Source organism: Schistosoma haematobium, chromosome 5 (genome assembly GCF_000699445.3).
Source record: "Schistosoma haematobium chromosome 5, whole genome shotgun sequence".
NCBI classification, from domain to species: domain Eukaryota; kingdom Metazoa; phylum Platyhelminthes; class Trematoda; order Strigeidida; family Schistosomatidae; genus Schistosoma; species Schistosoma haematobium.
In genome coordinates, this window is record NC_067200.1 from 3048543 (window position 1) to 3075725 (window position 27183).

Genomic DNA, 27183 nt, shown 5'->3' on the forward strand with positions numbered 1-27183 from the left:
CTGTACAGGTGCTCAAAAAGAAATAGATGGTTTCGATAAAGGGCCACTTCTCTAGACCTCGACCTAGAGGTATAATCCTCAACGCAGGGGAGCAACGTTATGAGATGCGATGACCAACAATAAGTCCATCAGTCATTTGTTCCGTCAATATCCTGGGACCCACCTGAAATATTAGTTTGGAATCGTTGTTTCGCCATTCGCTTAACTGGATCCTCCATATACCCGAATGAGCTTTGAGCGTCAAACATTCTTATTTCGTCCTCTCAATTTCACAAACGACATCCTTCCCATGACGAGAAGGCAGTGAGTAGGGCTACTGTGACAGTGACAATATACGCGTGGTCATATAAGAGCACTGTTAGAGGAAGAATGAATTCTCCCCACTCTGAGCCGTACAGGGCATTCATAAGGAAGTCAACAAAACGTACACCGGTAACATGTTTTTGTCAAACTACTAGTTGCCAAAATTTATGATAATGTTTATGACTATCTAATAATTACTCGAACAGGTGAAATATATGAAGAACAACAGAAATGAATGAAATTATAGACAGTTGAATTTTGGATAAGTCACCAACTAACAAATTTTCATCCTACTGAAATACAGATTTCAGTGACAAGTGTGACGACTGAAAGAATGATGTAAGATCACAATGACAGTCATTCTTCAGTGTTGATAAAAGCTCAGCGTGAAGCTTGCAGTTTTTGTACAGTTCCAATTCTGATTTACTGTCCAGATTATTGTTAATGAACTGAATTTGAGAAAGTCCCCCGAACATATAATTAGAGGCGTAGGAGAAGAACCTTCAACTATGTTGTAGTGGAAAAGACACCAAGATCATTGTATAGGCATAAACCAGATGTATTTTGATATATCATAAATAAAGGTTTTCATAACTCAGGGTAGTTATTGAGTAGAGTAGAAAGCTATTCGTTGGCAGTCGGATAATCATCAAGTCTACGTATGTAAACAAATATGTTTTTTAATTGAAATTAGTAGACAGGATACTGTGGAGTTAGGTTCCAGACCACTTGGCACGCGTCACCAATATTTACTTTTAATCCTAAAAGAATTAGTGCTATCTCTTTGTAGTTCTAACCCGTGTCAATTAGCTTCAGAATTCTAGATGTTGACAGCTGAGCTATCAGGGTAACGAATGTCCTTTCCAAAAGACTGATTCATTGATCACAGAGTAGTGTCCAATCATCGTCTAGTCATTTCAGTATTGACCGATGAGTGATACATAGTCGCGTACAAATGAATGAAATATGATAAAAATACTAACTTACCGAAACTGGATTTCTTGGATTTTATGCGAAACATTAACCATATTACCAGAGAATGAAGTCGGATTGTTAATAGAATTAACTAACTGTTGAATTAATCGTCTTGATTTAGAATTGGCAAGTTCTAATGCAAGTGATAATGATCGAGATAATCGTTGACCACCGGAAATAACTGGTAGAATAACATTATCATTTTGTGTATTAGGTAAAAGACTAGTCACTAAATTGATAATCATAGAAGACACAGTAACCTGTTAATTTGTATAAAAAATATATAAGTATTCTATGAGTTCCAAGAAATGAATTCAACAAAGATGTTCGGAAAAAAACTCAATGTGTCTGATAATACTTTCAATCGGAAATTAATATACCGTTCAAAAGTTATTGATTCTTAACCATCATGAAAAATTAGGTACTTGAACCCTTTAGAACTGATTCTTAGACACTCAAAAAAAACTTTACTTTAATGGTTAGTTTACATACGAAAACATGGATATTTATTGGGTATGTGTTTAGTTGCCTTTCATACTCTAGAAGATACCAAAGAAGTGATAAAAACAATAACAAGATAGTTAATGGCACAGTCAAGATAAGACACATAATTCAACTTTTATCTAACAGCACTCAATGCCACCTCCAACAGCACTCTTTTATCTAAGAATCCTTGTAAAGTCTCTATTGAACGCTGTATGAACGAAGGCTCTTCAGCATTTTTCCCAGTTTGTCAAAACTGCTCACAGGAATTCTCAAAAGCTCTTGATATTTCAATAGCAATACTGAACGACTTACTCAAATCGAAGTTAAAAAGCTCTTACTTCAGCAAATTGGGATCTAACTATATTGAGTTCGAACTGTATTTTCGTAGAACCATCGATCTATAGTGTCTGATGATTTAATTATGTGATATAATCAAGAAATTCATTTACTATAAACATGAATTAAGAGGAATACAATATGAGAAAGCATCTGACTGGCAAATAGATTGTCAACAATTAGCAAGTTTTAAACTTCAATTTCGGTCTGACGCGTTATAGATTTCTGTCTAATCTCCTTAGTACCGATGAAATTCTGTCAATGAAGTTGTGATGTTTCCACTAATCTAAGAGACTCGACATAACAAATGTCATATACTGATAAATTAGGTGAAATAAATGATTCCTACAGAAAGTAACAGTTTTCTCAAGATTGCAGATATACCTTGGAGTTGAGTGACATTTATCATAGAAACCTAGATTTAGGATTTACTGAGAATGACCTCTAACCACTAATTTGAATAATAAAAGTTATATATGCTTTGAAATTCCACTACTCATCAACATAAATTTATTATGAATCAACTTCTAGGCCTATCACGCAAACCATTCTTGTTCGCATTTCCATCACGTCTTATTTTTTAATTAATGTAAAAAACAGGATAGCTACAAGAACTTTAACATATTATAATAGCTTACATTTAAAGAGTTATGCTGTGCAATATTCTCATGGAACATAACACGAAGGCCATGATAGATCTGCAAAAGAAAAATAATATTGAAAAGTTACTTTTCTTTTAATTAGCTGTTACTGAGACATAAGCATAATCCTAAGTAGAATGATCTTGAAAACTCGAGCTAAGTATCAGCGTTGAGGTTTAAATATCCACTAATTTACCAACAATAACTCATTTATGTACAAGTACAAAGTCGTTGAACAATGTGCCTCAGATGTGATAATATTCGGATACTGCCCTATACAAAAGTAGATGAGTTACAGGGTTCGAACGTACGACTTATTAATTGAAATCAGAGAATAATAATCATAAGGAATGATGTAAATTTGCACTGAGTCAACCAATCATAAACAACGTAGAACCAAGAATAAAATTGGATCGATGCACGTTTACACAGAACATCAACATAACAAGATGAAATTAGCATAATGAACAAAAAACAATTCGAAAAATAATCGTAACAGTTAGTAGTGGTAGCAACGACAGTCAAAAAATGATTGCATCTTGAAAATATGGTTTAAGAAGATAGAATTAAAAAGTATTTATGCAGGAATACTGAAACCAAATTTTTAGAAAGATTAAATACATGTGCACTAGTGTATAGATATTGTGTAATGTCACCCACCGTTGGTCGTAAAACTCTGAGGAACTCAAACCAGGTAGTTTACACCTACCAACATGGTTCACCCAAAGAGTTAATAATTTTATGGACTGGTGTCATATCTTGTTTTAGATATCCCACAACTTTTTTCCCAATTTATAAGTAAATTAAAAGAAGTGAATGAGTTCAAACAGAATGTTCTGGAACGATATTAAACTCGAAACATCCAGATATATATATGTAATTGTGCCTGTAATTACTACATCATGAAACTAAAAAAATATTCAATCAAGAAGAATCAAGCATATGAACCAGACATTGAGATAATGATAATAACTTTGTATTGAGTCACTGAACTAAAGTTATTCTATGATCAATCAACTTAACATTATAGCTCTAACTGATAATTAATGTCAAAAACTACATGTTATAAACAGGCAAGTGTGTGGTAGTAAGAAGAAAAAACAATATGGACAAAACAATCATGATGGCAATGATAAAGAATGGTAAAAGTTATTTTACTTACATAAAATAGTCCATATAAAAATGGTGTAATAATATCAGCAAATGTATTCAAACGATTAGGTTCCGTTAACCAATCTCCAAGTATTGATGTGGTTTCAATCCAACAACGAACTTTTTGCAGTTCCACAGTTTTTTCGAAGATTTTAATATTATTATTGTTATTATTATTTGTATTGGGGAAACAGTGACCAAGAAGAAACTCCTCTGTGAAATCAGTTATAAATGAGGTAATACGTCGACGAATTTCTACATACTGTAACAAAACAGAAAAGATTAGATTATTGTTAAATTTTCTCTACGTCTACAGTAACACTTGATGTGAATTACTAAGTTATTCACATGTTTATGTACACAGCATCAACTAACATGTTACGGCATATACGAGGGCTAGTGATACTGCTCATAAACTGAAGTAGGCATGGGTGATGATGTTGAAAGGAGAACGGGCCTACAGATCTAAGAATGAGTATCTACTCTTAAAATACTCGTTGAGTTTAAGAATATTATAATACTATAAGAAACTTTACTGTAAACAGGTTTCAAGAATGTAAATATTGACACAATTTAAAAGTTGTTGAAGGACTACGAGGACTGAGCTTAAATCAACATGTGAATAAGTTAACAAAATTAACTAGCACCATGAAAAGCTCTAGGGACAAAGTAGTTATGGCCTGATTTTCGAGAAGAATCACTTTTGTGAAACACAATTTATTCTGTGAAAACTATAAAACATACAAGTGCTACACTTGTCGCACATAGTTACATTGTATTATCATATTTTAATATTCTGCTTAGGTTTTACATTTTTCCAACAGTGTACAGAGTTCAAAATGTTTCGATTCACAAATTCGAAGAGTGAGAAAGAAGCTGTATTTAGGTTGAATCGATTCATTTACATACGTACATTTGTCCCTGTTGGGATATCCAGGAAAATATCCCAAAAATTATTCTATCAAGTCTAATGCTATTCTTGGACTTGGAGATGGTATTATTCTCTTATTGGTCAGTACTTATTTCATGTGTCACTTTCCTACTGGTCAATATTGTACAATGTTATTTTCCATTTTATGGTACGTTGTGGTCTGCTTGACTGGTATATAAACAAAGTATGTTTGAAATATAATGATTCATATATCCGAGGCTGAGACTTGCGTTCTGGACTTAACTGGCTGGGCTAGACAGGGGAGCGAGGCCAATCAGAACCCTAGGTCGTCCTACATGTTTGCGCGTCTTTGGTCCGATCAATAATTCGCTACCCTCTAATCTGCAGCGTCACAGTTATAACAGTCCCTTACAAAATTAAGCTTATCAGTGGTTGATGTTTCATTATTTGTAAAAAAAAAAAAAAATAGTCGCCAATCGGCCAATTATGTTCATTAGGAGATTCTTCATTGGAACAATGTGTAAATCAGTAGAAACTAGATTACACACTAGTTAATATCTCTGATCAAAATCATGATCCATCATTAGAGATAGGCAGATAGTTGATACATTGATAATCATACAAGAAATTTGGGATAAACATTGTGAAAACTAGTGTTTCCAGTTTTTATAACATACGTGTTGTAAGTACTCAATTCAACTCATTAATTGGTGATATATCTTTTACTAAGTATAAATTACTATTCATCAATTGTGCATCTATTACCTAATTTTCTACTACAAATGACCTAGATACACACAGGTTATAATTTGTTATTAGTGATTTGCTGCCATTTTGTAATTAATGTACAGTATCATGTGAATTTTAGACTGTAACACAGAGAGAATAAATACGTTGACTTTTCTCCTGTTCTGATTAGGCAAATTTGAAGAGCCTAGAAAGAAGTTAAGCGGGTTAATCAGTATCAGTACACCTAACAGAAATATTGATCAATAGAAGCTTATTAGTATTCATGGTGTAAAGTGGACCCATTGTTAGTAGTCTCAGTAATTACGTAACTCATATTTAATGGATATACAGAAGTGAAATTTATAACTTACTTCAAAATTTGAATTTTGACGTGTAACTAAAATATTTTCACAACTAGATCCTAATTGTTGTTTTAATGTTTCAGCTTTTTGTTTAAGGCAATGCAATCGATTAACAAGTACACCTAACCATGGATGTAACAGACCACAATCAACACGTCCATTAATATTCAAAGGATTAGCGTTTATCAAAGATGGTAATAGAGAATTGTCATATGCACCAGTGGCAAGTTTTTGCATGTTTTCACGAAACTGTAATTCATTTCTAATAGAATTCATCTGGAATAATCGAAAAGAAGAAGAGAAATGCCATAGAATTATCAGACTATAATTCAATTAATTAAAAAAATGGAATAATACTTCAACTAGTAAATTGTAATCCACGTACAAAGTATATTATCAATTGTTCGTATGAATTCTAATGACACCTAGATATTCGAGCTGATGTGTACAGAAACAAAACAGGACAAGTATTCTCAGCTTATCAATAAGTTGCTATTACATGTCTGCATCTAAATACCATCATAAACAGTTTACTTGAAAAGTGTGATTCAAAGATTAGAAAGTGAATCTAGCTAAACACATCAAGTTGAATAAACTGAGTCAATATACCACCATGCTACGCCTATGTTACTTTAACAGTCTGTATTCTAACTTACATACGTTTTCTATACCGAAGCATATTTATCAACAACATATCTTATATGGGTATAACAACAGTCACTATCAGGAAAAAAGAAGGAACGTTAAGATTTTTCTAACAATGAACAGCAATAAATTCATGATTTGGTTAAATAGTAAAAAACTTCCTTCTCATCCTTAGTCTACTGTCACCATAACAGGTTGGGCTGGCGTACAGAAAGCCTGTTTGCCAAAATCAGAAACAGACACTGTACAACTAAACAGTAGTACAATTTCAGCATGTGAAACCAAGTGACGTGAATTCAAATTCCACACGAAGCATCATTTCCCGCAGCAATACAGATATATTTTGCTAATGGGTTCCGACTAGCACAAAACCAATGTCCAAAGTAAACACCTATTTACCTCCAACTGCCTACCATATGGACATATATTTACGTGATCTAAGCAAAATTTATGCATTACTAAAATTACTACAATATCCACAAAATTCCTTTTGATGCATTTGAATCATATCAAGCTGTGAAAAGTCTGAAAATATTTTTTCTTATAGTTATGAGTAGTATTACTCAGATATCCAAGAGGTGACATCTTAAATTGTGATTGGTTCATCTGTAAACTAATTTCACCAAAACAATCCGAAATAAATAAAGTCACACAGCTGATAGCAAAGTCATTTTTGCTATCACAATTGTTATGTGCATGAAGAGAGAGAGAAAAGCACAAGATCAGAAGTGAAATTAAAACATAATTGATTCCTCACTTCAAGTTTAACTGCTTCCTCTTCAACTTGTAAAACTATATAAGGATCTAATGGACTGTATGGACAATTACACCGTAGATATAAAAAGCCGATAAGGAGCCAACAATTAGATAGAATAAACTTATAACTCAGGATATCATCATCATTATCATCATGAACATCGTTGTGATTGCTTTTTTTACTAGATAGAGATGAAGAGAGTTGTTCCAGATAATTGATTAATAATTCAATCAAACGTATAATATGATACCAGTCGTTTGATTTATCATTATATATATATGATTTTAATAGACTGATAGATGGATTGAAAACATTGCGAATCCAATTGATTAACTCAATGAGATTATTAATACGAATGATTGGAATGGGTGTATCCTCATTTGTATCATTATTTTGTGAATTGACAAACTTCTGTAGTGAATGAACAGCTTGATATATACAATGAAGAACATTAAAGGCATGTTGTATAATTGTTTCCAAACTATTAGATCTATTTGGGAAAAATACATGTGAAATTTTAAAAAAATATTAGTACAATAATCAACAATGAAGGCAGTATAACTATGTTGAACTCAATGGTCAGTTAATCAGTGAAAGGAATCGTCATGACCTATACTGAATAAAATCATCCAACATCTCCAACTATTGGTTACAATGATCCAGCGAATCGCAACCAGGCAGTCTGTATTTACCTAGATGGCTCAAAAAAATAGTCAGTGTCTTAATGGATCGATGCCATATCTTAGTTAGGCTGCCCCTAGCACCTACGACTGGATAGGATTAACCTACTGGAAATCTAGAGTAGTAATAAGTACGTGTTTGTGATATTGTCGCATTCAAATAGACTTTCTTAACTGCTAACAGTATAATCTAATCGAATTATACTTATATATTTGAAAAAGAATTTAGTAATTAACTAACCCAAATTATTAAAAAATGACATTGACTCACTGTGAGTATTCATTTTTTGGCATATTGATCCTTTCTTGTTTTGGAGATAGAAACAATAAATGATTTGCTTTCTGTATAGCATGTTGACGATAACGCCAACCATAAACTGTTAGCTTACCAGTGAAAGAACAAGTTCCATAATCACATAACATTGGCCATGTTATATGAATAAGTGCATGACTTATGGAACGCCATTCACCTAATATATCAGGCTATAAAATTAAAAGGGATAAGAAACAACCGTATTTGTAAAAAATATTCAGAATACATACATAACACAAGAATGAATCAGGTATAATTATATATTCGATGTTGATAGTTTAAGTTAATAATGTGATTAAAATTGAACAGTGGCTAGCGTAGAGGTGCCAGGGCTAATGTTTCGTCCCGTCTCCGCCGCGAGAGTCCGGAAATACAAACTTTTAATGGTAATATATTTCATCAGATAAGGAGTGGAGCCTCTCATGGTTTATCTTGAATATCGCCCCAAATATCAAACAACATAATTCTGCTATCATTAACATGATGTTCCCCGATCGATTTCTTCACTTATTGGATTTAATCTTTTTTAAACCATTCATGTCCCTCACAGTACAACCATCTAACTTCAATTACTAAAATTTAAAACTTAAGGCAACCACTTTCGAATCTCTTAGATTAGTAACTGCAAGGCAACTTGGTCTATAGAATTCAATCGGCATTAAAAGACTAAAGAAGGCTAGACTAGACTAACATGGTGTTGCCACTGGATGTCAGCAATCCTTCGGAGACAGCGATGATCGAACACAGAGTCGTCTAACGTCCTCAACTCGGATACCTCAGGTTTCACAAGTATAGAGCAAAACTGCTCTCACCAACGCGTTATAGATCCGACCTTTTACAGCCAGACTAACATCACGAAGGCGCCGAAGATGACACAGATCGGTATAAGCTACTCTGGCTTTCACTATACGTGCATTGATCTCATCACTCACGCCACCACCAGCACTTATGCAGCTACCTAGATACACCAACTTCTCGACTACTTCTATCTGCTCACCATCCAAGGTGAGTACAAGATTAGGATCCTGCCGAAGGTGTAAAGCACATAGCGTACCTATGGACATTGATTGCCAACTGATTAAGTGCGGATTGCATGGCTTGAGTATCATCGAACAGTAAGACAATATCATCCGCATACTCAAGGTCGAAAAGTCTTTCTGCAGGCAACAGATCCACACCACCATTAATTACATCCATCAGAGTTGTTCCCAGAATGTCATCGATAGCAAAGTTGAAGAGGAATAGTGAGATTGACCGATCCTGCCTAAACCCACTGCTCGAATGGAACCAATCGAGAGAGGTGGTTGTATACCCTCACTCTACCTGAAGTTTTTGTATATAGGGCCTTTAGGATGTCAATGAACTTCTCAGACACACGCTTCTCCAATAGACAATCCCAGAGAACAGTCCTGTTCAACGAATCGAAGGCAGCCCTGATGTCAAGAAACACTACGATTGTTGGCCTGTGATAAGTATGACGGTGTTCTAACATTTGTCGGAGGGTGAAGATATGATCAATACATCCTCGACCAGAACGAAACCCAACCTGCTCTTTGCGAGTCAATCTTTATCGAGTTTTCAATAACCTACGAAGTATGACAGAAGCCAATAGCCTGGACGCAATAGGAAGTAGACTTATCCCCCGATTGTAGTTATCGCAGAAACTTAGTTTTAATATCAAAAGATAAACTTTACGTCGAGCTGAACCACTAAATCAGCGACTATATATCTACAAACTCACTTGATTTACTAAATGAAAATTCAATAATTGATTTGGAAGTCTCCAATCTAACTTCTTCAGAGCAAATGTTAAGAAAATGGATGAATTATTATTACGATTGTTCATTGTAGTTATATTCAATTCCTGTAATAATTGTTTCACAACACGTGCTTGTTCACAATTAGTGGTTTTAAATAAACATTGTGTTGTCATTGATAAACAAGCTAATAATTGTGGACGATTCAATGATAATAGATTAGAACGAATAGAAATACGTAAAGATTCTGTAAAATCCCATTGATCATTATGTTGTAATGTATTATTGAATAATTTGATATCAATAAATTTCGATAATAAAATCATTGTCCATGGCCATAAACAATAGAATTTCATTATATCATTTTGATTATCATCATTAATATTATAATTGCCAACATCATCACCATCATCATCATTGATATTCATCTCTTCGTCATTCTCTTCTTCTTCTTCTCCTTCATCATCATCATCATTGTTGTTGTTGCTACCAGTCGAATGTATTTCACTTTTAAATCTTATTAATAATTCATTCATCAATTGTCCAAATTGTAACCAATCAACAGATAATGAATGTAATTGTAATTGACATTTTATCACATTTAATGGTATTAATTTTAATTGAAAACAATGTGAAATGATTGTTAAATTTGGTAACGGTTGATTATATAATAGATTATTGAATAAAATATGTTGATTATGAAATAATAAACGTTCAGGCCAATCAAATGAATCACCTAAAGGTCTTGAACCAAATAAACGTAACCATATCCATGCTTTACTGATTAACTTTGTGTATAGTTTGGATAAATCATATTTATAGTTAAGGAAATGATTGTATAAATCTTTTAAAAATGTAAACCATTGTTCATTAAGGTTAGATAAACCTGGATAATTATCTAACCAAACAGTGGGAAAATTATTCTCCATAGATAATTTAATGATTTTGAGTACAGGAATTCGACTAAGATCAGAAGATTGTAATAATGAATAGGACTGATTATCATTTAATTGTCGATGAATACATTCATGAGTTGATTGGATTAATTCATTGATCAATAATAAAGAAAGTTTTCTATAGAAAGGAAACATTAAACAATGTAAATTAAAATGTGAAATTATTCAGTATATAGAAATCTATGTGTATCTAGGTAGATGCATAAGTGCTGGTGGTGGCGTAAGTGATGAAATCAATGCACGAATAGTGAAAGCCACAGAGGCTTATGTCACTCTGGGCCACCTTTGGCGCCTTCGTTACGTCAGCCTGGCAGTAAAAGGTCGGATCTACAACGCGTCGGTGAGAGCAGTTTTGCTCTATGCTTGTGAAATCTGGCCTCTCCCAGTTGATGATGTTTCACAACTCTCTGTGTTCGATCATCGTTGTCTCCGAAGGATTGCTGACATCCAGTGGCAACAACATGTCAGTAATGCAGAGGTTCAGCATCGTGTGTTCGGGCACAGAGATGATAACTCAATCGGTGTCACCATCTTGAAACACCGACTTCGGTGGCTTGGACATGTTCTACGAACGACGTCCCAGAGAATTCCACGTCGTGCATTATTTGCCGACGGTGGGACTGGTTGGAAGAAGCGGAGAGGTGGTCATTGTATGACATGATGTCGTGGTATGAAAGAATGTTGCAAAGGGCTGGCTTCTGTTGGTCCTTCACGACTCCCTGGCTAAGGTCCGAGAGATGGTGCGACACAGTGGTTAGAGACATTATCAGATATGGCTCAGATTGGAAGTCAGTAGCGACTCTGTTGTAACCGTTTACTTTCTTTATAAAAAGTAGTTGTTTCTTCCTTAACTGAAAGAATTCTTCTGATTGTACCTTTCCGTTTCCCCCACTATTATTATTTTCATTATTGTTATTATTATTATTATTGTTATTATTACACTACCATACACTAATTTGTGGTCGTTATTGTTCTATTTTTTCTTATACGCACCTTACATTCTTTTTCTCTTCCCATTCTCATTGTTTTGTGTGGCGCATATATATCTGGTGCCCCGTTGTACCAATATTTATGAGTTCAAATAATTAATTAAATACTTGATATGATTTGCTAAGTGATACGATACGTTGGTTCCAACAAACAAATAATAGGTACATTATACTTTCGAATGTTGACCAGAAGCAGTGGATAAAAAAAGGAAACATTTCATTCTACTTAGAACTCATTAGCTGAATATATGACCGATAGTGAACACTAGGCTTTACTTTTATCGAAATGTTTTTATATGGTAATGAGTTTATAGCATGTAGTAAGGATGTCATACCCATTTTCTTCATGTTGTAGATTTTTATGAGAGAAAACGAAAAGTGAACATACAGGGATTTAACCAGGTAAACCAGTACGAAGAATACACTGAAGATAGTTGAGAAACTCTAATTCCTAAATGACAGTGTCGATGGACTCCAGAAGTCGAAGAGTAGGAATGTTGTATGGATCTATATAGGATCTTAGCTGACATGAAACTAAGTCCCTGAATACCGATACACTGATCTTTAGATTGGATGCCTAAGATAAAGGCTCTAGCGACAAACTTCTAAAAATAACCACCTGCTCCGAACAGGACATCGAGGCAGTATGCCATCGCTATTACTCTTACAAAAGTTGTACTTAGATCATTCTGCTAGCTGCTATTTATAAACGTGATAAACTTGCAAATATAAACTATGTTGATCGACTGAAAGCGCTTCATATGCCGATAGACATTACACCCACTTTAAGATACTAGCAGTAAGAAGTACAAACCCTAAGGTGAAGCTACAGTGCAGCAGTTCAAACATTTGTCATTCAATCATTAAGAAACAGGTTCGTATCACAACTTATTTCGTTCCCTTGATAGCGTCCAATCGTAACAAGAAACATGTGACTTAAATTAGAGTACATAAATGGTGAATTAGATCGTGAGGCGCATAAACAGGCATCCATTCATAAGGACGCAATCAAGAGAGCGACAAATAAAGATCAACAGTGAGAGAAAAAAAAACGTTTATTTGTAAGACTATTACATATTATGTAATACAACCTTTTACACACTACAACTTAATTTTCCAGCTATAGATATGAGCACTGTATTGATGTAATAAAATACTAACAACCAAATAAATCAGCTCTAATTAAGAATCAAAATAATTGAATGTTGCCATGGTTTGAATTTTATTTTAAAAATCTTGTAGTCTAACTCTGATGGAGCTAAGAAACATAGTTTATTGACAATTCAGAATACCGTGGAGAAGTTGAATTCCCTAATCAAAACAGGGATTGAGAAAAAGGAGTAAATCAACAATCCGTTTTATAGTGAAAATGACAAACAATTAGACTAATTTAATGATGTTAAATGGAAGTAAATACCTCACATTAAATCAAGTTTCTAAATGTCCTTGGCATATAAATGGATACATATTGTTTAAGAGCTCTATTCTAGAACAAAACGCCTGTCAAAGACTGCTGGCTTTCAAATGTTTCCCTAATAAAAAATGCGTTAGTTACAAAAATTTTATTTATTTATAACTATAAGTACAAAATAAATGATCGAGAAACATGAGGTTCCACCATAAAAAATGAGAACTTATGTTTGTTCATAAAAACGAAGTGACAAAGTATAATTCCACATCAGTCTAAAACTCTGGATCTTTTGTGGAACCATTAGTTTTTGAATATAAAAAGCTACATCATCATCTAGACATGTACAAATTACCAACAACTATGAATTACTTCAAATGCAACTCTGCTATGTTCAAGTGATTAAGATATCACCTAAGAATGACAAACGAAATGAAAGTCAGCAACACAACAAAAAGAAATGTAAAGATATTCCACTACGCCCCATCCCTGTTAGCTAAAGAGATAAAACCAGATTCAGCAGAAAAAATATATCACTCCATAAGCAGCTTGGAAGAATGAACAACAAGCACACAACTCAAGAGTATATATACAGTGTAAAAACGCTCTTGGGAAATAGCGTATAAAGGGAGGATACGAGCTAATGGCATTTAAGACTCTTTCAGATGAGAAACACAAACTAGTAGTAAAAATAAGAGCTTGTGATGCAAAAATGAGAAATTCAAAATTCCCTAATAAAAATACAAAACTAAGAAGTTTACCAAGGGATTTCTGGATATATGACATCACCAACGAACACAAACTAAAGATATAAGAAATCGTAAATCACTTACCTATCCCATTCATTAATTAAAACATCTGATTCATTTTCTAATGAACAAATCAAATGTTTCCATCCAGGTATCCAACGTAGATCAGGCCAATCAGACCAATCAGATAGCTTTATCATTGTCATATCGGATTCATTGAATTGAAGTACATTTAAATCATAGAGTATATTATTTTGTTCTAATTGTACATCAATTACATTAGCTTGTTCTAGTACGATACGTTGAATCATTAATTGTATATCTATATTCAATGGTTTTTTGTAATACTCTTTCAATGTTATATGAATTAAATTAGTATATGATTGACGATAATTTGTAGGTAGACGATTTTGAATTATTTCATTTACATTATGATGTAGATAATTGACAGGAAGATGATACATTGAATGTAGTTCAGTAGGGAATTGATCCGTATGCATAATATGTTTTACATAGTAATTAATTAAATATTTCACAAACTAAAAACAACAAGAAGAAAAACAACGTTGTGTATACATATGAACCAGTCACTCAGTCAGTCAGCTACAATGTAGGACCAGTCACATATGTACATCGGTCCTAATTGCCATACCTCATTAGCACAACGACATGAACACCGGATTCATACAAGTAGTTAATCTAGTGGTGATAATATATAAAGGAAAGATTGCATATAAGAACATAGTACAGGATATGAAGTGATTTTATTCTCATAGTTTAAGGGAAGATAGAGAGTGTATACACCGACGTCATTGTGATTGATTCTGAGCCATGAATCAACTGCAAGAGAACACAATGCAGAACAACATTGTTAAGCTAACCAACATCAATGAATATAAGTAGGCTATCCACAATTCTTACTAAATACACTTTTCCTATCCAATCAACTAAATAAAAAAGAATGAAACTTTCCAGATTAGTATTAGTTTAATGTTTATTTCTCGTTCCACAGGAATACAACAATAAAACAAGTTTGTGTTCATTCTAGCACAACAAAGGATATGGCATAATGTTGAATTTGTTAAAGTGACCACAATCTGGATTCATATATTCAAAGCATGTAGTTTTACACGCTTTACATAATTCAAGACAATAGTTATGTTTTGATCTAGTTTATTTGATTCATTCTCATCCAGCATGGAATATAATACATATTATTAATAAAGTTGAGATCATGAGTCAATTGAAGCTAGACCACCATGGAAAACCTGGAAGCATTGGACAGCCGTTTCGTCCTATTGTGGGACTCCTCAGTAGTGCGCATCCACGACTAGCTTCAATTGACTCATGATCTCAATTATTGAAATTACTACAATCTCCACAAAACCCCTTCTGATATTATTAATAGTATGTTAATGAAAGTGATTTGGTTTAAGGAAACAGAAGAAATTAAAATAAGACATACATACTACTGATAACTAAGTTATCAATAGTAATCAAATCAGAACGATAAAAGGGAACACACCTAATATATAGATTAACACAATGATATTGTTCTTAATTGATCTCATAAAACATTAACTCTGGTTAAGTATATAGAAATCAACAATAAACATAGGTGAACAGTTCATAAGAACTGAGAACCACAATAAAAATCCCGAAAACAGTGGACAAAATCTGTTTGAACATATAGCATCATACGTCATCATCATCACTATTAATAATAACTAAACAGAATTTTTAAAGCTCTGTTCCGTCGAAATTCTTAAAATTAAGTCAGTCCGTCAAATGTACATATCACTTTATGCAGTCAGCTTGATCAAAACTTTGGCTAAAAAATCCATTAACTTAAACCGAGTAATTGCAGACAATAATGATAATTGTACTGTAATATTACGAACTCATATAAGTTAGTGATGTACTTTGAACGTTTGAAGGTCAATTGCAAGATGCGACGCTTTATGGTCGGACATAAGTTTAATTTACTGTAGGCAGAATCTTGAATGCTTACTTCTGAAGAAATCTCAGTGTTTCTTAGCAATGAATGAGTCAGTCTGATGACAATACCTATAAAATGTAGACGCTTTCATCAAATCTTCCTAAAATTTAATCATGATTAAGTTTACTATTTCAAAATAAAAACGAAAACGTAAGCGATAACTACCTCAACACTCTTTGTATTCATTTGACGATGACAATAGGCATAATGCAAAATATGTATCAGAATATCGTCTGTATTTATTTCATCTTTTGTAATATCATCATCAATATCGATCCGATTGTTCAGATTTTCATGTTTCTTTATCGTCATTTTTTGTAATTTTCTCTTTTTAGTTTCTATCTTCTTTAATTCCAGCTCTTTATTACCCATCGGTAACATTGAAACTAACGGACAACTTGATGATTCAATTAAAAGTTGTTTAGCATAATAACCAGCTGAGATTAATGCACCGATTGGAATTCTTTTCAAATGATGACAATTTATAGATTGAAGTGTGGTATTATTATTATTATTGTTATTATCTAAAAATTGTACTTTTTCATTGAAACATTTTGAATAAACTTCAAGAAAAGATGTTTGATTTTCACAGACTTCAAGAAATAATCCTTGGAATTGAACTAAACCTATAGCAATCTGTTTAGGGACATTGATTGATGTGAATAAACGTAGTAAGTCTATATGTGGTTGCATAATCTAGAATGAGAATAAGTAACACAGAAATGGATAATAATAAAAAGTATAATAATGAAAACAATTTATATACAGTACAGTATTCTTTGAGCAAATTTGTTACAAAACAAAAGGTCAAATGTTTGAATGATAAATGATCATATATTCTTTATGATCTCAGTTTCTGAGATCAATTGGTTCAAATCTCAATACCTATATATGTTGATCGTTCATGCCATTATTGAGCACATTCCGATAATGTTGTTGATGTCGTATGGTAGAACACGAAAACCTCAAGAATAAAACTTAAAAAAGAATGGTGCAATACAACTAAAACGTCCTACCCAGCCAACTGATTGGGGTTCCGACAAATAGGCCAGACACAACTCGTAAACCTACCACTAGATAATCATCTATTTTAAGAAATATCGAATCAATAAACTCGAACGGTAGGACTTAATCAGCACCAAGAAGAACTACTTCCAAACAACTAACATTATGAATTATTATATTTGCTGAAGAGATTAATAGTATAATAAATCAGCCTATGCTAGGATATAGGCTCCTTTGAAAGAATGTATTTTACTGTCTTCATTAACATACTATCTATAACATTTATGGATGGTAGTTACAAGTGTGACACAAATCATTTTATGATGCATCTGCTGAATATACTTGCAGTGAATTGTTGATGTTTAGCACTAAAAATGACGAAAGCAGCACATGTAGCTATAAATAATACCAAGTATGAGATTATGTATTACAATGTTACTACTCGTAGGTAGTTACCTTTAATCATAAACTTTTTTTCTTGTATTTCATAGTTTAATTGTAAGCTAACAGTTCTTATATTAATCAATATGTATCTCATCTGTCCAGTCACATATCTAACTGCTCACTTATGTGCTTGTATGCGATAACTTTTATTTATAGGTTTATTACACTGAATATGAGCTTTCATTAGCCTAGATATTATTTATTGAAGAGCTGCTTATCACTTATATTAATAAGTAAATATCGGAAGACGGAAAGATAGTGCCTTGGCAATAACCGATCAAAGGTTTGTTACTACGATAAATATGAAACATGGCTATCGGTTAAATTGTTCAACAAATAAAATAAACATAATCATTTTTGCGGTTATCATAATTCAGTAGTTTGCAAGAACTATCATGTAGAAATGATGCATCCAACTGACGAGTTCTAAGCAGAAAAAATCAGTTAGTCATTAGCAAAGCAAAACCTGGCACATATTTCTATCGCTTGAAGATGATTTTTTTATGTAGTACAGAAAAATGACATTGTGAGGGCAAATCCCAGAGTAGTAAAGCAAGTAACAGTATTAGTCATACTAGATACCATTCGACAAGTAAACATGGATTAGTAAAATAATTTGGAAACTTGGAATCTAAAGGAAAACAAAAAGGTAATGCACTCACGCCATTGCGAACGGATATGGACCATGTCACATAAAGTCTGTAACCACTGGTTATCATAATCACAAACAACCCAATCAGGTAGTGTGAACATATACATATGGACCAATGAAATAGTGTCTTTAAGGAATGTTGTCAAATCTTCGTTTCAACACCTCTAACTTCTCTCAAACTTAACTGTACACCAACTGTCATTGCACAACGAGGTAGTCGGTGTTTGGGTATACGTACTAAGTAGCCATAACAATCTAAAGACCCAGTACCTCGTCAGTTGATTTACCATACTAGTTTAGTACTTCTGTGTATAACCTTGGAATTCCTAATTCGATGGTCGTAAAATACACAAGAGATGCTTACAAGACACATGATAAAAAAATAGCAATCTACGAATATCCGATATTTGTCGTGACCATGTATCACAGCAATAAATAAATTATAAAAAATAGACGCTAATCTAGAGTTCAAACTATCGTTCATGTCACGTTAATTGACGTTAGAATATTACAAAACAATCTATTGAACTTACTGGTTCAGTGAAAGTGATTTCTAAACCTCGATTACGCATCGCACGAGAAATTCCAGTTGAACTATTAGCTCCAACTCCGACAAATTCATCCACAGTTAAAATTAAACGAAAATTAGGATGTGCTTTCAGTGTAATAAGTTTACCATTTACATCTAAACCACGTTCACTAAGTAACAATTCACCATTTGGTTCAAGAAGACTATTTAAACGATCTAGTACGGAAGGACTAGTTTGTTAGAAAAAAACAAAATAAATGATTCATTAAAGAGAACTGTACTTAGTATTAAAAACCAATTTAATAACACAATAATATACGAACGTCTACTTTTTGTATTTTAAATCAAAGGAAACATCCAAAGGAGTTTCAGTTTATGATTTCGTATTTTTAAAAACCAATAGGTCAACTAATGTGAAACAATCAATGAAAGTAACTTAATAACAAAGGACATGTTGATGTGTACCGAGATTTGAGACATATTTTTTTTTGCTAGTGACACGACCAATCGACTGAACAGGGCTAATTAGGTATATTTAGTCTGGACGTAATACTCCATTCTATTCCACTTATGTGATAATTACCCCTTATTGTAATTCCTTAATCGTGTTGATGTGTGGTCAAGATTTTTCTCTATATTATTGTATAGGTTTTGGTTCAAAGTTGAATCTGATACAATAAAGAATCAATCTGTGTCTTCTGATTGGCTGCCAGATTAGAAGCTTGAGGACCAATAAGCGAAAAGATCTCAGCTGATTTTAACTGGGCAGTGCATCAAATGGCAAGCAATACAAGGTCATCTATGGGCCTATGAAGACCTTTGTCTTTTACATTTAAGCTATCCTTGAAAGTGAGGCTTCTTTTAACACTTTTCATCTCTTGTCGTTTGTTCGAGACTAGAAATCGATTGAACAACTAGAGCTAAGTGTTGAATTACCAGTTGTATAATAGCATTGAAGAAAATTGCTCATATTAGTTAACTAGTTAGTCTATATTAGTAGTTACCTGCATAATTGTGCGTTTTCAATTAGTACCCAATAACCATTCATAATGCCTTTGACTAATGGACTATCAATCCATTCAAATAAACCGCCTGATTCACGTTGTTCTAATGAACCAAGTAATTCAATTGTATCCGATGTCGGTGATAAACACATAGTTACCAGTTGTTGACCAAGAAGAATTGATGCTATATGAGATAAAGTACGTTTGCCTATTTTTTTTTAAAAAAAATTCAATGTAATAGATAAATAAGCAGTTAATTCCGAGTTAGAATAATTAATTTTTAAAAATGTAAACCCCTGTGAAACAGTGTTGGTAGCATGTGTAATGGTGAGATCAACCGATTTTGAAACAGTAAGATTGTAAAGTTCAGCGCTCCAACTTAACCTTAAACACACAATATAAATTAAAGTCAAAATAAAAGAATGGATACTTGAGGAATCAATCTGCAGCAATGACATGACTTTGATTGGGAGGTTACTGAAGGCAGTTTTTCTCTCAAATATTAGTTAGTGAGGGAAGTGATATAATGAGCAAGAATCAAGCCCAATAATTGACAGATTTCAAGTTTTTTCCACAGTGGAAATCATAAGTCGATCTAAAAGAGACCACCATCAAAAACCTGGAAACACTGGATGGCCGTTTCATCGTAATATGGGACTCTACAGTAGTGCGAATTCATGATTGACAAATAAATAACTAACAAAGCTGATACTCTCCAATCATTCATAATGATTATGTTCACCTTCTACTTTATATTTTGCACAAAACTATGTTAATTTACTCGAGAAAAAGACTATACTTTTGCCTACAGGTCACGACCTTTAATATCAATTCATTCATCAGTTGGCATCAAAATTTCAATCTTGTTATTACCCATCCCCTTGCTATATTGTACCGTTTGTATTATTTCACTTATCTATCCATTTAATTACTTACAAACCAAACTTGTTTGTGAAATTCTCCAATACAAAAGTCTTTGATAGCATAGTTAGTGAAAAGAACTCCTTCAACATGAATTGTAAATGATGACATTATAACAGTTTAACAATTAGATGTCTATCAATTGAAACAGTTTATCTAAACACATTTATACGGTGTGGTCAATATCTGCAGTATAACTATCCATACACAAGTTTATTGGAAATACACAGTACACATGCTGAATCGAAGTTTACACAATGTTCTCTAATTAATGTTCATTAAAAACCCAAGAGAATTAAGCACCAGAGACAAAATGAATAAATAACTATCGATGTGTGATAACTTTAACAGTAAAAATTGGTAATTCTGACGTTTTGTGCTAATTTTATTTTGATTATTCGTTTTATTTATTCTGATGAAGTGAATTACATTAGAGTACATGAATTTATTAATTATTTATTTATTTGAACACATAAATATTGCTACAAGGGGGCACCAAATATATATGCACCACACAAAACAATGAGAATTCGAAGAGAGAAAAAAAAGACAAGGAGCGTATAAGAAAAAAGGGACAATAACGACCAGATTAGTGTAAGGTAGTGTAATGATAATAATAGTGGGGGAAACGGGGAGATACAACCAGAAGAAATCTTTCAGTTAAGGAAGAAACAATCACTTTATATGAAAAAAGTAAAAGGTTACAGCAGGATCGCCACTGGCTTCTATTCTGAGCCATATCTGATAACGTCTCTGGCCACTGTGTTGCACCATCTCTCAGACCCCAACCATGTCATGCACTGACCAACTCTCCGCTTTTTCCAACCAGTCCCACCGTCGGCAAATAATGCACGACGTGGAATTCTCTGGGACGACATTCGGAGAACATGTCCAAGCCACCGAAGTCGGTGTTTCAAGATGGTGACACCGATTGCGTTATCATCTCTGTGCCCGAACACACGATGCTGAACCTCTGCATTACTGACATGTTGTTGCCACTGGATGTCAGCAATCCTTCGGAGACAACGATGATCAAACACAGACAGTCGTCTAACATCCTCAACTCGGAGAGGCCAGATTTCACAAGCATAGAGCAAAACTGCTCTCACCGACGCGTTGTAGATCCGACCTTTTACAATCAGAATAACATCACGAAGGCCCCCAAGATGGCCCAGATTGGCATGAGCGAATCTCATAATTATGGCTTATAACTGTAGAGCCTGATGATGAAGTTATTGAAAACAATTGTTTGCTCAAATATTCTCTAATTTTGAATATTCTATAGGGAATTTTAAACTGCTGAATACTCCGCTTTACTTAAATTTCATGCTATTTAACGTTCGTCAACAAAGTATATCTACAAACTTGAGGGAACTGATATTCATTGTTGTGGCATCCGAACTGGTTTTACAATCTGCAACATTACTATTTAGATATTCAAGTTGCGTAATATTACCAGCGATTGAATAATGAGCAGTAGTCAATATTATGTGACTATGTAACTGGTTGAAATATTTAGCTAGGATTTCAAGGGTGGGTTCTTGGTCAACTATGTTATCTCTTCCACATTAGTAATTTCATCATATCAATACAGTCTTACAGCGATAACAGACTGTTTCAAAAACTATCCCACTATACAGTAAACAAACTAAAAATGAACAACCTACCACATCCAGGTGGACCATTTAGCATCACCATCCAACCCATTTCCATAACTTTTAGAAAACTCTCCAGGATACTTCGATGATGGTCCATTATTATCAAATATTCAAATTCATTACAAATTGAATAATTTATTGAATGACATATGAAATTAGCCAGTCCACATTGTAAAGATGATCCATTGAAAAGGCGAATATCACCACGTGGTTCATAATAGAACATTTCAGGCATATTCAATATTGTATTACAAACAACAGTCCATAAATCAACCATCTAGAATTGTACAAAAAAATAAAGAATTGATGAATTGTCGTCGATTTATACCCTCCCTCTTCGCAGAATGTTATGTGTTCAAATTGAAGAATTTCATGTCGGTTTGTTTAGCACCAGTGTAAACCACTACTGACTTATAACAGCAACTTAGTTACTCCTGATACTCCTAGTGGAGGAGAGTTTAAATGGTTTAAATTGTTTATGTTAGTTAGTGTTGTTTTAGCATGTTAACTTCCTATGGGACGGGGTCGCTGACTCCATGCCCAACCCTCCTCCTTTACTCCATCTTAGGACTAGTAGTAACCCTAGAAGAGCTACAAATTAGAGAAAAATTTCCAAGAATCATTTCTACAAAACACATATTGATTAGGTTTCCTTGACTCGACTAAAATTAAAAACCATGATCTACATTATATTAAAACAGATAGCAAAACATTGTGAAAATAGACTTTTTTTCAATTAGGTGGTAGAATGATCTTTGTAGCCCAGATTATTTAATTTTGAAGCTTCCATTGTCGTTCAAAAATGACAACAACATTATGCGAGCCTACTTCAAATAGCACTGAAGTAATCATTTACATGAACTGTAAATCTTTCGAAACATTTCCAAATTTATTTATTTCTATTTTGATATAAGAAGACATACTTCGTGTATGGAAAATAACAAATAAAACTAAAGTGATAAAAGACAGAATGATATTTTACATCAATCGGTTCATGATCTCAATCAAAAACATAATAATCTCCACAACCCTTATACTGATAATTATCATGTGCTCACTAGTGGCTAGCTTCGTGAGGGAATTCTCGGAGTTCTAGTGAGAAGCTGTGACCAGTGGAGCTAATCCGTGTCGGGTAGAGACAGGTATCTACCTCCATACAATGGAAGACGGTCGCGTGATTTCGTGGATTGGCTGAGGTTAGACATTAACACAATTGGATGCCGACTCAGTGGTCTAGTAGGTTAAGCGTTCGCGCGCGAGACCGAAGGCCCTGAGTTGGAATCCCGCGAGCGGGATCGTGAATGCGCACTTCTGAGGAATCCCACAATAGGACGAAAGGGCCTCCCAGTGCTTCCAGGTTTTCAATGGTGGTCTAACATCAATCGGTTCATGATCTTAATCAAAAAAATAAATTGAATTGCACAGTAAAAATACCTTTTGTTTATCTTGCACAGTTCGCATACGATTTGTATACAAGAGATGAACATATAAACCAGGATTGAAACCTTCAAAATCCTAATGATTTAAAAGAGAGAAAAGCAATGTCACACAGAAATATGTATATAAACAGTAAAAGTCTACCAGTTGACAAGTAAATCACTGATAAGAAAAATATTCTTAAGTGTTAAAGATGCTGAACAAAAAATCCTGCTTTATCTAAGTTCCGAGTAACTCCCGAAATGTCCTAATACGGCTGAGGGTAAGGAGAGTCCGCTTTCCTTCTCCGTATGCTTTCATATGGCCACGCGTATATAACCACTCTCATGGGAGTCCTATTCACTACCTTTCCTCATCCATGGTTTCACGAAATTAAGAGGACGAAATGCGAACGGCCAACGCCTTAACCAGGTTGGTGGACAAAGAGGCTTCATCTAGGGGAGTTGGAAAACCTTGATTCCAAACCAATGGTGTACATGTGCTCCAGGATCCTGAAAAAAACAAATGGTGTATGAACCTGTTGTTGTTCACCGACTATCATGGGACTGCATCTCCTAACGTTGCCCCATTGTCTTGTCCTTTGTGTCAGAGGCTTGGGGTGTAGCCCCTAAGAAAACCTCCTGTCTCGGTCCGGTGGGCACGGGCAGTATTCTAGCTTCACATACAAATCAAATGACGAAATGTGGCGCCTCCATGTACCAATGTTTATGGATTTAAATTAAATAAAATTCCGAGCTAGTTGACACTGATTAGCAAAAATATATGTGGATTGTTTAGGACATTTATGCTACCTATGAGATTTAAAACAAATTTCTTATATCTAGGCAATTCAAACTTCATATATCCAATCAAAGGTTTAAGCTACATCCGTTGGAATTATCGGTATTTAATCTCAATGGACAACTATTCTAAATAAAACTTGACAATAACTAATATAAATGAGATATTCAAACACACATTAAACAAAATATACTGATGAAATACTTACTTTTCCTTTCATTAAAAGATCACACCAACGAGTTAAATCACGTAAATTAAACTCCCATGGTCCACCTTGATTTCCAAATTCATGTTTAATATTGATTTGTTCATTTACCTAAATCAGTAATTTTAAACCAGTTTAAGAATAAGAATAAATAAATAATAAATTTGTAATATCCCAATGAGTAGAAAAATTAGATTTTCTGACGTTTCGTGACTTAGTGTAAGTCACTTCTTCAGAGAATAAATAGCCAAAAAAGCCAAATGACACACTGCATTGAGAATTGGAAGCTGGTATGAAAAGGATGAATAGCAACTGGAAAGGATTGCTCAGGACAGAGTTTGATGGAGAAAGCTGGTTGGTGACCTATGCTCCTCCATGAAGAGTAACAGGTGTAAGTGAGCAAGTAAGTAATAATAAGACTTAGACTAACAATCAATGATTTCATAGACTAATGCCATGTCATGATTTGTATCCTACTAACTTTCTTCAAAGGTAACATACTCCAGTTCATATAACATGTGAAGGCAAAGGAAGATTAGATACATATGTAAAACACCGCAATCATATATATATTAGACGTCAATGAAATAGGGAATTTTACACATTAGCAGTAATCGTAACAACGAATATAAGATGAATTAATTTAATAAACTCACCATGTCATTAAAAGTGACCATTAAATGAATATAGTTCTCAGGTATATCAGGATATAATTGAATGAGAATAAATTCTTGATCTGACTTACTCAATGGCTTCATATAGACCTATTAAATGAACATGATAACAGTAGTGAGATGGAGAGAGAAATGAAGAATAAATCAAGAAATAAAAGTGGTATATTTTGAAAGAAATTCAAAAGAATTTCACTGTCTACATTTGTTTTTTCTTTAATAATTCAATACAACAATCATTGAAACATAATGATGCCACTAAATGCCCTGGTTTGGCCGAGAGTAGGGTGAATCAGTCCTCCCTCTCTAAATGCCACGTGTGTATAGCCTCTGCCAGGGAAGTCCTACGCACCACATTCTCGTGGCGGGGGAGTTGTTTACGAAATTGAGAGGATGAAAAGCGAATGCCCGGCGCTTTGACAGGGTTTGGTGGACACGGAGAGTCAACCCAAGGGAGTTGGAAATCCTGATTCCAAACCAATGGTGCACGTGAGCTCCAGGATCCTGAAGGAGCAAATAGCGCATGAACCTATTGTTGGTCATCGGCTACCATGGGACTGCATCTCCTTACGTTGGTCTACTACCTTATGGATCAGACCTTAAGATAAAAGGTTCCGGGTGTGGCCCCCTAAGAAAACCACCTGCTTCGGTTTGTGCAACCGGGCAGTATCACAGCCCTCAAACAAATCAAATGAGAATTGTGTGACGCATATGTATCTGGAGCCCACTTGTATCAATATCTATGTGTTCAAATAAATAAATAGAAACATAATGATTCATCCCATATTCTAACTAATTATTACCAATGGGAGATAATTTAAGGTTGTTGAATGTATTCTGTGACAATTTTGTAATAAACACACTTGTGGTTTTTATCTTTTGTAGAAAAAAATCTAGAATATGTTTTTGCAATATATTTTCTATTAACTGATTTATAGACTCATGCCGCTGGATTTGCGCTACAATTTAAAACGTGTAGCTAGTACTACGTTCAATCCTGTTGCTCAAACATGAGATACGTTCGAACCCGGAACTTAGTGTTTGAAAGTCTAACATGTTAAGAACTGAGTAATTGGTTCCCGAATTTTCCGTTTTAAGATATATGAAATGATTATGATATGGAAGGAGTGGGGGAAAAGCATTTGATTATCATTCAACTGTTTCATACTACCACAACACGTTGAAGCCTCAAGTTATCATGCTTACATCAGATAACCTGACATTTCAATTTAATCTAATTTCTCAGAAATAATTTACAGTTTCATCGTGGAACAAGTTCAGTATGATGATCATTCAAGAGTTTTTGTAATGTAAATTATAGACAATCAGAAAATGTTGGAATTATTTTTAAATTTCAATCGCTGAGATTATTTTAAATATAATTTTCGCAAACAATGAGAAAATGTTTTTTTTTTAAAGACTATGTGAAGGAATTGTTCAGTTCAATGGTATAAGATTTCAGCTGGAAAACACTGAGATCCATGAATCATTGAATGGTTATTTCGTCCTGGTACAAAGACTCAGCTTTAGTGTGCAATAATGATCCTATTGGTGATCTTGTAGAAAATTCATAACCTTTAACCTAACAATTTGCCAGAAAACAGTGCACACTTATAACTTCAATCAATTCGCAATATTGTGCAACAACGTATCGTTCAATCCAATTGATAACTAAATTTTTCATTTCTGACAAAATTAAAGTCTACTGGTTACAGCTTGCTAATAGAACTATAAGAATACTTGCTGAA

At 33.9% G+C, this 27183-nt stretch overlaps 1 protein-coding gene across 1 annotated transcript in view; it reads right to left on the reverse strand.

The window, feature by feature from the left end:
- Window positions 1-27183, reverse strand: part of MDN1 (AAA ATPase midasin) — a 100152-nt gene that overhangs the window by 39448 nt on the left and 33521 nt on the right. Inside the window, exons 24-38 of the mRNA XM_051208350.1 lie at window positions 25421-25528; window positions 24768-24875; window positions 23777-23857; window positions 22352-22619; window positions 19764-19971; window positions 18764-18989; window positions 16295-16825; window positions 14215-14669; window positions 10013-11102; window positions 8230-8441; window positions 7279-7768; window positions 5886-6152; window positions 3904-4155; window positions 2739-2798; window positions 1291-1538 (exon numbers count right to left, since the gene is read on the reverse strand). Of these exons, the coding sequence (XP_051064681.1) occupies window positions 1291-1538; window positions 2739-2798; window positions 3904-4155; window positions 5886-6152; window positions 7279-7768; window positions 8230-8441; window positions 10013-11102; window positions 14215-14669; window positions 16295-16825; window positions 18764-18989; window positions 19764-19971; window positions 22352-22619; window positions 23777-23857; window positions 24768-24875; window positions 25421-25528 (4604 nt within the window). The remainder of the gene's footprint in view (window positions 1-1290; window positions 1539-2738; window positions 2799-3903; window positions 4156-5885; window positions 6153-7278; window positions 7769-8229; window positions 8442-10012; window positions 11103-14214; window positions 14670-16294; window positions 16826-18763; window positions 18990-19763; window positions 19972-22351; window positions 22620-23776; window positions 23858-24767; window positions 24876-25420; window positions 25529-27183) is intronic.